At 38.4% G+C, this 11638-nt stretch overlaps 1 protein-coding gene across 1 annotated transcript; it reads left to right on the top strand.

Moving 5' to 3' along the window:
- The first annotated feature begins 390 nt into the window (after positions 1-390).
- On the top strand, positions 391-10997 carry LOC135414302 (histamine H3 receptor-like). The gene is made up of 3 exons (XM_064654924.1): positions 391-2365; positions 4943-5109; positions 7490-10997. The coding sequence occupies exons 1-3, from the start codon at positions 2119-2121 to the stop codon at positions 8282-8284; spliced, it is 1209 nt and encodes a 402-aa protein (XP_064510994.1). The 5' UTR covers positions 391-2118; the 3' UTR covers positions 8285-10997.
- The last annotated feature ends 641 nt before the right edge of the window (positions 10998-11638 follow it).

Here is an 11638-nt window from a genome sequence, read left to right as displayed (position 1 = left end):
CATAGTTTAAAGGTGTCATTGTAAGACTATCTTACTCGACCACCAGTTTGGTAAATAACTTCTTGCTGATAGCTTCTTACACTGGATTGTTCATTATAGTTCTCCAGCACAGGTACCCCAGAAAACATTTCTCTCAAAGCTGACTTCATCTAATCAAAGTAACTCTTTCAGATTTGAGATTAGCAATTCCAGTAACTTAAAAAATGCCACCAAAATACATGATTAAAAAACAAAACAAACATGCTGATTCCTGCATTGATTTATTAAAACAGTTTTGCGAAGTTACACTAACTTGTCTGCGTAGCAAAGGTCTTTTGAGTTCAACCTTAGCATTTGTACTTGTGATACTAAAAATGTCTTTCCTCTCAGGAAAGGAGATCCACAGTGTGCATTTTTAATGTGGGGGAAAGAAGAAAAGAGAAAAAGAACTTTTACTGTGGATCCTTTTTGTGTGTTCACCTGTGGTATGCATTTATTTCCTAACACGTCTATTTGAATAAAAAAATGAAAATCAGCTGTTTATTAGCTACTTTAGATATTTTTCTATGTAGACCTGTGTTCTATACTGATTTAATCATAGTTATAGCCACACAATAATTCTTCTAAAAGCTCATTTAGTGGATCCACTGTTAAGCATATTTGTAGACTACTTGCTACACACAGGCTTTCCAAGCATGGTGTGGAAGAACTGGATATTTAAGATTTCAAGAAACCAAGTTAAATCTAAGTTAACTCCAAGAAGAAATGCTGAGGGATGGAGATGGAAAAGAATTAGGTAGCTACATACGCTTAGAAGGCACCTCAAGATTTAAGCCATTTGGCAAGGTCAGTTGGTTCTCATGGAAAACAGTGAAGCTGCTGAGTTTACTCTTGAGGCTTCAGTATGGCTAGCAGAAGAAAGGCTAGTGATATTACTTAGCAGTCATGCCATAGTGTGTTTTCTGCATTACCTGAAAATGAAATAAAGCTTAAAGCAATAATGGACTTGCATGCTGGGAAGATATTTGCATGGATAATAAAGTTCTGCATTTTTTGTACTGCAGCCATCCAAACATTTAGTAAAAGCACTTGGCAAATGCTAATGAATTTGTTCCCACAACAGAAGCAAAGACATGACAGCCAGCATTTTTCAAATTTAAGTGTCTAAAATTAGACACCAAAGTGTTTTTAGAACCCGTAATAAAAGTGATTGAATTTTTACAACTGTGGAATACTCACAGCTCTCTGCAAGTAGCTTCATTACTCATACAAACTATAAGCATTTGTGGAAGACACCCGATTTTTCCCACCAGTGTGGGGGAAAAAAGCCTCATCCTGTTAATTGCCAAGCTCTCATTCATGTTCAGGGCATTGATATTTTAGTTCCTCGGTTCTGGTGCGGCAGCAGCTGATATTGTGTCACTGGGGTTGATGCTCAGAGTTTTGAAAGTGATTCAGTGGAAGTTTTGCAGGTGATCTCTGAGGGTTGGACCATTACTGGTTAACTGGTAAGTAATTCTATATATGGTTATTTACATCATATCAGTTTTCAGCCCTAGAGTCCACAAAAAGAAGAACAACAATGAAGTCAAGCATGTCTTTGGTCAACAAAAAGATACAACAGAGAGGGAACCACAGACTTGCTGAATTGCAATGACACCAGATAAGCAAGGATGAAATTAGAAAATAGCTTAAATTCTCATTAAGATATGTACACAGGATTGAGAAAAAAATTCAGAAAAAATTGTCCATAATGCTAGCAAGCAAAACACTTTTGGGAGGGAGGGAGGAAGGGAGGGAGGAAAGCAAGAGAGAACCTCAAATCAGCCATCCTGACCTCCACAGATAAGAATCAGGTTGCTTAAAGAAGAACTTGCATTTTAAAATACGAGCTTGAAAGAAACCCATCTTTCTTAACCAGTTACTCTTCCAGAATTATATGGTTTAAAATATCTTAAGAAAATTAGATTTATCTAGCATCAAAAGCTTTTACTTTTTTCCTGTCCTGAGACAATTTTGGTTTTGATGTTTATTGGATTTTTGACCCATCTTGTTTTAACTCCTTGTGAATCCCAACCTTTTGGATAACTCTGCCAGATACAACTTTCTTCCCAGGCTGAACTGACCGGGATACACAACATGCACAACAGCACTGCCAGAACTCTGCATGTGGCTGCAGCGTGTAATGAGACTCGGCCCACCCAGTCACCGAGCTCTGAGTTTTCCCTGGGCGTGCTGGTGCTGCTGGCTTTCCTCATGGTGTTGCTATGTCTGGTCACCATCCTTGGAAACATCCTGGTGATCCTTGCTTTCATCCTGGACAGAAACCTCAGGCATCGGAGTAACTATTTCTTTCTCAATCTTGCTGTTTCTGACTTTGCAGTGGGTAAGTCACAGTGGTGGAGGCCTGTGCTAGTTGTGTGCTGGGAATCTTAGGAGAAGCACTGGGTTTTATTTTCTGTGTGGTTTCTTCTGAGACAATTATTTCCCAAATGTTTTTAGGGGAAGGGAAAGAATTGGTGGAAGTTGCATGGTGTATTTTAGCCTATGATTTTTCAGAAAAAAATGGATGCTTTGTCAGGTAAACAGGTAATGTTTAATGTTACTGCTTCAGGAACATATACTACTCTGTGTGAATTTTACAGAATAACAAATAATGGAAGTTGTTTATGAAGAGTTTTGATGGAAGTTTAGATAGTCCAATTACAGCATGTATTGCCTGGCAGATATTCCATACCTGGTCGATATCTTCTGTTGCAGTCTGGTGTCACTCAATACAGATAATCACCTGACATTTGTGATTAAATAGTGATGAATAGTATTTTTAAACATTTTGCTATACATGCTCTATCTAGAGCAATACCTTAGGAATATGTGTTTGTATAGGTGAATAAAAATAACAAACAGTTACTAAGAAGTTTGATTTTACATGTATATATTTGTAAATAGGGACACATTTAATTTTGAACGTGTACTGAGAAAAAGTACAATTAAGACACAAATGTGATATGTAGTTGAAGATTGATGTATTACAATATTCTGTGAAGTGTTGAGTGTCATTGCTAAAAGTCTTATTAGATTATTGGGTTTGTAGAAGGATGGTTTTGAACAGTTGTGGCTATTTCATGAAATCCATATTCTGACTTGTCATATCACAAAAAAATATTTTTAAACTGTTTTTATTCTACTATTTTTTAGCCACACATTTAAAAAGAATGCTGAAAGAAAAGAAAAAAACTCTACTTAAAATTTATTGCTAGTATCAGAAGTTCTGTTAGGGGCGCAGATTCTAATAGTCCTGTCCTTGTGATGTCCAGATCTCATATGCTTCCCCCATATGCTTGATTTCTTCTTCCAGCTTACATCTGCTTTGTTGTGCCACAGAGCTCTTGTTGTCTGCTGTGCATTATACAGGAAAAAAGCACCACAGTCAGCAGAAAAAAACCCCAAACTCTCAGTGGATAAAGTGGTGTTCTGTCATCTGGTTCACAATGTAGCACCACAGTGTACAAATACTAGCATCTAGCTGGGAAGTATGAAGTAAATAATGTACTCTGTCAAAGAAGGAAGTAGAGCTTACTTGGCATTACCTAATTTCCATAAGTTTTGTTTCTGATATTATGTTTACCAGAATGTCTAGTTTTTAATTCTAAATTTGGTTAAAAGCTTTGCCTACATTAGAGTCAAACTTGTTTGTACTTCCATAGCTACATAATTTAGATTTGAGATATACCTTAATTATTCTTACTTTCTGCATGATCCTAATTGCTGAAAGCTTGCAGTCATTTGCTTATTCTTTGAACATATCTAATCTATCTGATTTTGACATTCAGCAACTTTTGCTTTACCTCTGTGCTTCTGGACCTATAGCTGGATTTGAATAGAAATCTCTTGATTCTTAGTAGAGAGAGAATAACAGGAATTCTGTTATTTTTATGGAAATGGAGACTCTCAAGATACTCTTCAATACCTGTTACAGGAGTACACACTATTATGTAGTAAATCTAAAGTCGAAATCATAGCTTTTCTCCCCCCATGAATGGTAAAATCTATAATATGGCATTTCGCTTGAAAGAGCAAGCATTAGTTGCTCTATAGATGCAGTGATTCCATTCATTGCAACGTTCATGCTGTTCACTGCATTTCTGCATCCTAGCAAACTCCACCACTAGCTCTTCAGCCTCCCAAGGCTGCATTGTGTCTCTGTGTAGGGTGATCACCTCGAAATTCATTAAAATAAGGTAATATTGTCACTTTCACAACATTTGTATTTAACACCCTAAATTTAGATAGCCATGGGTACAGGTGGGTCACTCATGTATGGTCCCATGTCTTGGTGTGTTCCCATAGATAATGCCCTATCAGCTCACCACTGAAAAGTGGTTATGATCAGGAATTATGATGAAAAGAAATGTTATGCTGGGTGTGTTTAATTAACTGTGCAGTTTTTGTCAGCCTTCTGATTGTATAGTTTTAAAAATTAGTCTGAAACTCAGATTTCTGTAAAAAGTTACTTCTGGAACACTTTTGGACACCATATCATGCTTCTAAGAGGATAGAAGCATGGCAGTTGGATAATTTATTGTAGAAAGCAGTTAGTGAATTATATTGGGGGAAAAGGTGGTTTTGTTTGTTTTAATTTCAGCAATTAATACAGAATAGTGTTTACTTCAGCAGGTAAAAAAGTCAGCTGCTCCTTCCTTTAGCAGGTGATATTAACAGAAGTAATAATGATACACAATAAACACAATACACCTTTCAGAGAGGTATCAATTGTAAGAATGTTACTAGTGCCTAGTTTGTTGTAAAGTTTTCATTGGTTGCATGATAATACAAAGCCTTCCATGTGGCAATTCCAGTCAGTATTGATTTACTTTTATCAGATACCACAGAAATGTTTCTATGCTTTGACAGGCACTCCCTACAGTGCTGACTGACATGTGTGCTTGTTTTATTTTCATAGGTGTGTTCTGTATGCCTTTGTACATCCCTTATGCCCTGACAGGGACGTGGCACTTGGGACAAGGCCTGTGCAAGGTCTGGCTTGTTATGGACTATCTCGTGTGTGCAGCTTCAGTGTTTAGCATCGTCCTTATCAGCTACGACCGTTTCCTGTCAGTTACAAAAGCTGTAAGAATAACATTTCTAATTATAGCTTTATATATATTGGAATTTCTATAAAACTCAGAGTATTCACTATTAACACTAGAAGCTAAAAAGTCCTTCATTATTGTAGCATTTTTTTCTGAAAAATGATGATTCTTCAGTGTTGCATTGGCACTTAGAGATAGGGCATTGCCTTGTCTATAATTTCGATGTTACCCTCCTGCCATCTGCATTAGAATTTATTTAATAACACTACAGAGAAGGTGGGAAGGCCAAGGTAGGAAAGGGACAGCAGGCATGTGAAAAACTTGGGCTTTGGCTGTTAGAAGAGGTGTGATGAAAACTGGATTGAGTCAAGGATATGCTTAGGCTTTATAAGAAGAGGTATGGAGGGAGATGTGGGATGGACTGAGTGAAGATCAGGTGAAGATCTGAATTACCCCAGGCGGTGATTGGCATGTGCTGCCAACAAGCAGTTGAGTGGAAACTAAGCCCTTGAAGCAGAAAGAAGAATGAATCACAATATGTGGACAGGTAAGAGGTGTTTCTTAAGTGTTGTCATTCTTCTGCTACGGAAGATATCCAAGGTATTCAGTAATAAATATTATCATTCACCATTTCTAAGCTCTATTTGGTGTTTGGTCATAGAATCTTAGAATGGTTTGGATTGGAGGGGACCTTAAAGATAATCTATTCCAATGCTCCTGCCCCAGGCAGGTGCACCTCCCACTAGACCAGGTTGCTCAAAGCCCTATCTGGCCTGGCCTTGAACACTTCCAGGGATGGGGCATCCACAATTTCTCTGGGCAACCTGTTCCAGTGCCTCACCACCCTGACAGCAAAGAATTTCTTCCTAATATCTAACATAAACCTACCCTCTTTCAGTTCCTTCTTGTTCTGTCACTACTTGCCCTTGTACAAAGTCCTTCTCCATCTTTCTTTTTTTTTTTGTTTTAAAGTTGAACAGCAAAGTATGAAAATACCTATATTTAAGATATTAATGAAGTTGCAGAGCTCAAAATGTGAAAAATGTAAATTAAAAGGGCCTCTGCAACCCAACTGAGATCCATGTTCTTATGCAGCTAGTGATGATCTTTGTTTACATGATCACGTTCTGGTTTTCTCCTTTAGGTAATTAGAATGGAGTGAGTCCAGGAGTGTGTAACATAGGGCTGTTATCCAAAGAAAAGATACTATGCTTCTTCATAGACTTGGGATCCACTTCTGATTATGCTGCAAACCTGGCTCATGGCCAGGTGCCAGTCATTTTAGACTTAACATTTTGTGAAGTTGTTCTGAGCTTCCTATTTTCTGCCTCTAAATTGAGATGCTTGTGGTCTTGCAAATTCATTACTGCAGAACTGGAGCTGCTCACTGAGCCAATATGCTGCTTTGAGATGTAGAGGAGTCTGAATCTTCAGGCTACAGTAAAATAAAATATCTACAATAATGTGTATAACAGTGCACTACTGCTCTATTACTTGCTGGTGAAATAGGGACAATACCCCTTGTGTCATATGAGGCTGTGAAGATACTGTACATTAATATTTGTGTAGCATGCAAGTGCTACGCTAATGAATGGCATAGGAAGCTGATGAGGAAGATAATAGTTCTGAGGAAAGCCTGAGATGTCAAATGTTGAACAGAATGGAGGAAATAAAATTGTCCAGCTTTTCATTAACTAATCTTCTTGTGCTCTGAAAGATGCAGGGGACTGAGACATGGAAGTATGTATTGCACATACTGGCTGGGCTACTACAGGGTGGTTTTAACTCCTGTATTTCCTAACTTTGAATGTCATGATTTTAATTCTTGATACGCTGTCTAGGTAAACATAAAAGCATCAAGATTTTCAGTAATGCAATGAGCTTTTAACAGGTAAAGCAAATGTTAAAATAGAATATTTAAATAAAGCATATGTGTGGGATAGATTTTTCTGCTATGGCAGGAGGAAGCAGTATTAAAAATGATGTTATCTAGTGTTTGCAGTCTCACATGGCAACCTATCTAATATAGGAAACTTCTACTTTTGCTGTGCAGGAAGGAATTCCCACAGCTGCTTTCACTCTCTGCTCAGCCTGGGCTAATGAATCATAAACCAATTCCTTACTAATTCCTTTACTAAGCGGTGGCAACAACCTATGTCCTTTCAGACCTTGAAGTCAAATTGTACTTTAGCCATCATAATTTCTGCTCCTCTCCAATCCCAAGTGTTAAAATAAGTCACAGAGCTACAGTGCATGAAGAACAAGACTAAGAGTTTTTTCAGGACTGTACATAGTGAAGATGTTCTAGGTGTCTGGGGAAATTACAGAACAAATATCATATTTGACTTGCTTCTGGTTTCTTGGAGACAGTTTTTCCAAAATGTTGTCTGAATATGTGACGTCCTTTTCTCTCATAGATATCTTACAGAGCCCAGCGGGGAATAACCTCCAACCCTGCCATCAAGATGGTGGCCATATGGGTCTTAGCCTTTCTCCTCTATTGCCCAGCAATCCTCTTTTGGGAGCACATGGCTGGATACAGTGCAGTAGCAGCAGATCAGTGCTACGCCGAGTTCTTTGACAACTGGTACTTCCTCCTGTGTGCATCTACCCTGGAGTTCTTTGTGCCACTGCTCCTGGTGATCTACTTCAATATGCACATCTTCCACAGCATCCAGAGGCGCCAGCGGCAAGGCAGTGTGCAGGACTGTGAGCCTCCAAGGAGCAGCAGCCTGTCCTGGAGATTTTGCCCTTTGCCAAGGTCAGGGGCATCTTCTCCTTCCTCGGAAGCAGAGGACAGTGTTTCATCACTAACGAGGTCTTGGAGACCAGCAGTGATGGCTAACTGTCCATCTAGAACAGAAACCAGTCCTACAGCTCTCAGAAAGAACTTTTCTGTTTCTTTCCATTCAAGGACTGGGTCAAAACTGCAGCGGGACAAAAAAATCGCGAAGTCACTTGCGATAATTGTCTGTGTGTTTGCTGTTTGCTGGGCCCCATACTCTTTATTAATGATTGTTCGTGGGGCCTGCCAAGGAAAGTGCATTCATAACTCCTTGTATGAAGCAGCCTTTTGGCTTTTATGGATCAATTCCTCTTTGAACCCATTTCTTTACCCTCTCTGTCATATGAGGTTTCGAATGGCTTTCATAAAAATATTGTGTCCCAAAAAGTTTGCAACATTGAGATCAGGTAACACACCTTCTCTTTAGAGAGTTAAAATAAATGTGTTAACAATTAGGTTCCTCTGTTATTTAGTGGTATTTTTTAATATGTATCTTCAGCGTAAACAGAGAAAAATCCATTTGTTTACTGCAGCAGAATTATGTATTTGCCCTGATATTGCTAATTTTTAGAATCTTGTTTTTGGTTTTGCTAGAATGGCACCAGATGAATCACCATCTAGTGCATCAAAAAGAACAAAAAAATTTTGCCGGATGTCCTCTTGGCTTGTGGGTTTGAGGTACTTTTTTTTTTCCACTTTTTTTTCCCCTTGGTTTAATGTGTAGTGCTGGCACTGTGAAAGAACTGTTTACAGATATCTCTGTAGAAGTTCACTGGAGGGAAATACCAGCTTTTGTATGTGTTGAAGTAAAATTTATGTCCTATTTGTGAACCTAAAGCTCTCAGAGAAGAAACAGTTCTGCTGCATTTTTGAAAGGTTATATAAATACTCACAGAAGCAGTATAATTTCATTTTATAAACTATTATGAATACAAGATAGTGCCCTGTAGTTATTAGAATTCCCACAGTGAGCAATATGCAAGAGAGTGGACTGCCTAATCTACCATATCTGTCCTTTTCTTATTTTAATATAGTTCATGCCTGGTGTTGCAGGACACAGTACATGTAAGTTAGTTATTCTGAATGATTTTCAGAGAATGAAATTTTGCATGGAAATGGAATTTTGAGATTGGTTATCAAAATTGTCGCAGACATAAATGGTTGTTAGTCTTTTCACCCATACTGTCTTTTGTCCTGACACTCTCTTTGGTCATGCTGAAATGATATTTAGTGCCAGATCTGTGCAGTATTTGATGGCCTGAAAGATAGGCCAGGCTTGGGTGCATGATCACATTCCTGTTGAATTAGCAGAGCAAGCAATGCTAAGTTCATGCTGGATTTATCATTTTGGCTGTCTGTGCGAGAATAGACAATAGCCTCTCCAGTGTGAAGCTTTGCAAGTGCAAAGGTATTCCATCAAAATGTCTGGAACAAATTTGATCCGACAGAGTGATTTTTATACTAGATCAGTCTTTGTGCCCTATTACTGTGACATTATATGGATTTTCTCTGCCACAGAACAACTATCAAACTGGATTTTTTTATCAGTGAGTGAGGGCTGTATTCAATGCTTGAGAATAGGATTTACAGAGGTCTGAAAGACACAGAGGTGTCTTAAGCAGCTGTTAACAAATAAAGCAGTTGAATGTGCAGTGCTGAAGGGAGTGGGTAGGTGTGTTGGAGAAGGCAATGGAGCTTGATTACAACCCATTCCATGTGCCAAACCTTCTTACCTTGTGTTGAGTGTTGCAACTCACCTAGAAGGCTTTCATGGATGGGTAAGTGAGAGTCACTAGTTAAATTTTTTTCTCTCCTTTTATGTAATTTTCTTCCTCTTTGTGTGTGTATATGCATAGATATAAATGTATAAAATATGGGAAGAGAAATCTGATGCACAGAACAGTGAAGAGCAGTAATCCATTTAAATAGTTTTAAAATTAATTTGAAAATGGCTGTAGAAGTATTGCAACAGCACAGTACTCCTTTGCAAGCACAATTCAAATGCATATAAGCAGCTTAATCATAGCACAAAAGTTGATGGCTTTGAAGAGCTAAAATGTCATTCTATTCAGAGGTCTGGAACTGAAGACTTCTCTTGATAGTTTTCACACTGGTGGATGATTATCTTTCAACATTCATCCTCTTTATGCTTTCTTGCTTCACATGGATAGTGTTCTGGATTGTGAGCCTGATTTCTAACAGAGATACAGCTTCAGGAGGAGGTCATTGATTCAGCACAGCTGTTTTTACTGTCACGAGCTAAGGTGCTGGTATAGATTTTGTGCAGTTTTTCACAGAATCACAGAATCTTTTCTGTGAGGCTTAAAAAATCCAAACACACACACAGAGTTAAAACATTTATAGAATAGCTGGTGCACTAAACATCTGTTAAACAGATAAACTGAAGGTAGGCCCAAAATGGGAAAGTATTTGAGTTGCCTGGTTTTCTATCCCTATGCTTTTAATATAAATATTCTGATTGCATTTTGTAATTAAAGAATGTGTTGCTTGTTTTGGAAAAATTACCTACAAAATTATTGACTAGGTAAACTGAATCCACATTGTGCAGTGCTGGGAAACTAGTTTGTCAGGGAGTTTGCCAGGGAGAACAATTTGAAACAACATAAAGTAGGGAAGCTACTGGAGATCAATGTTCTTTGGTTTCTGTATTACACACAGTGTTCAAACTGTTTTGTCCCACCATTCCTGTATACTAGAAAAATTTGTTATATTTTTCTAATTGTTGAAAATTTTGCTTAGTGCTCACAGGGAAGGTCAAGCACTTGGTGGCTTTGCTCACATCATTAATGCTGTCTTAGTCAAGGTGGCATTGTGAGTCTTCTCCCTATTGGACCTTTTCCAGAGTTATGATAAGATACTTACTCGGCATCTGTTCTTATAACCTGAGTCAAATGGGCTTTGTTTGCCAAAGGGTTTTCTAAGCCAAGTCTCTATCCAGTCACCCATTTCACATCCTTGAATTTTCTTCTGTCTTTGCAGATGTCCAGTAGACCTTGTAAATACATAGTTACAGTCGGTATATGACTTTGTTCAACTCAAAATACACCAGTGTTTTTCTAAGTTAACCCTCTCAGGTTTTAAAAAACGTTCAACAAATAAAACATACACGTTGGAAGAAATGGTGTTATCTTTTAGTTGGTTGTTTTTTTTCTTGAACAGGTATTGAATCTGAAGGATTCTCCTAATGTCTATGTCCTTTATGTTCCAAAGGAAGGACCACATAGATTTTTCCCTCAGCCCCATGAAGGACTATGATTAAAACTTCAACATCTGATTTATTCTCTAATTTAAAAAGCAGATGACTACTCTCCCCTTGTCCACTAATCTAGTAATTTTGTCAAAGAAGACCACCAAGTTGCTCAGGCATGATTTACACTTGGTAAGTCCATGCTGACTGTTTCCAGTCATCTTTTTATCTCCCAGGTTCTCAGAAACACCTTCCAAGAGGACTCGTCCCATTATTTTCCTAGGGAATAAAGAGAATCTGACCTTTTGTCCTTGTGGCAGCATTTGAAGATGGTTGCAACATTTGTCTTTCTTCAGTTGCTGGGAATCTCCCTTCATCTCCATGACCATTCAAAGGGGATAGAAAGTGGCCTTGCAAGGGTGGTAGCTGGTTCTCTTGTCAGCCTTGAGTGTAGCCCATTGGGTCCAGAGAGGAAATCCACCCATTGGATTTCCAGAGGGTGGAAATCCCGAGTTAAGAGTGAAATCAGCAGCCCAGCTGAAGTGCATGTACACCAATGCACGCAGCATAGGT

The sequence above is a fragment of the Pseudopipra pipra genome, chromosome 1 (genome assembly GCF_036250125.1).
Source record: "Pseudopipra pipra isolate bDixPip1 chromosome 1, bDixPip1.hap1, whole genome shotgun sequence".
Classification (NCBI taxonomy): Eukaryota; Metazoa; Chordata; class Aves; order Passeriformes; family Pipridae; genus Pseudopipra; species Pseudopipra pipra.
This window is presented reverse-complemented; position numbering and strand designations above follow the sequence as displayed.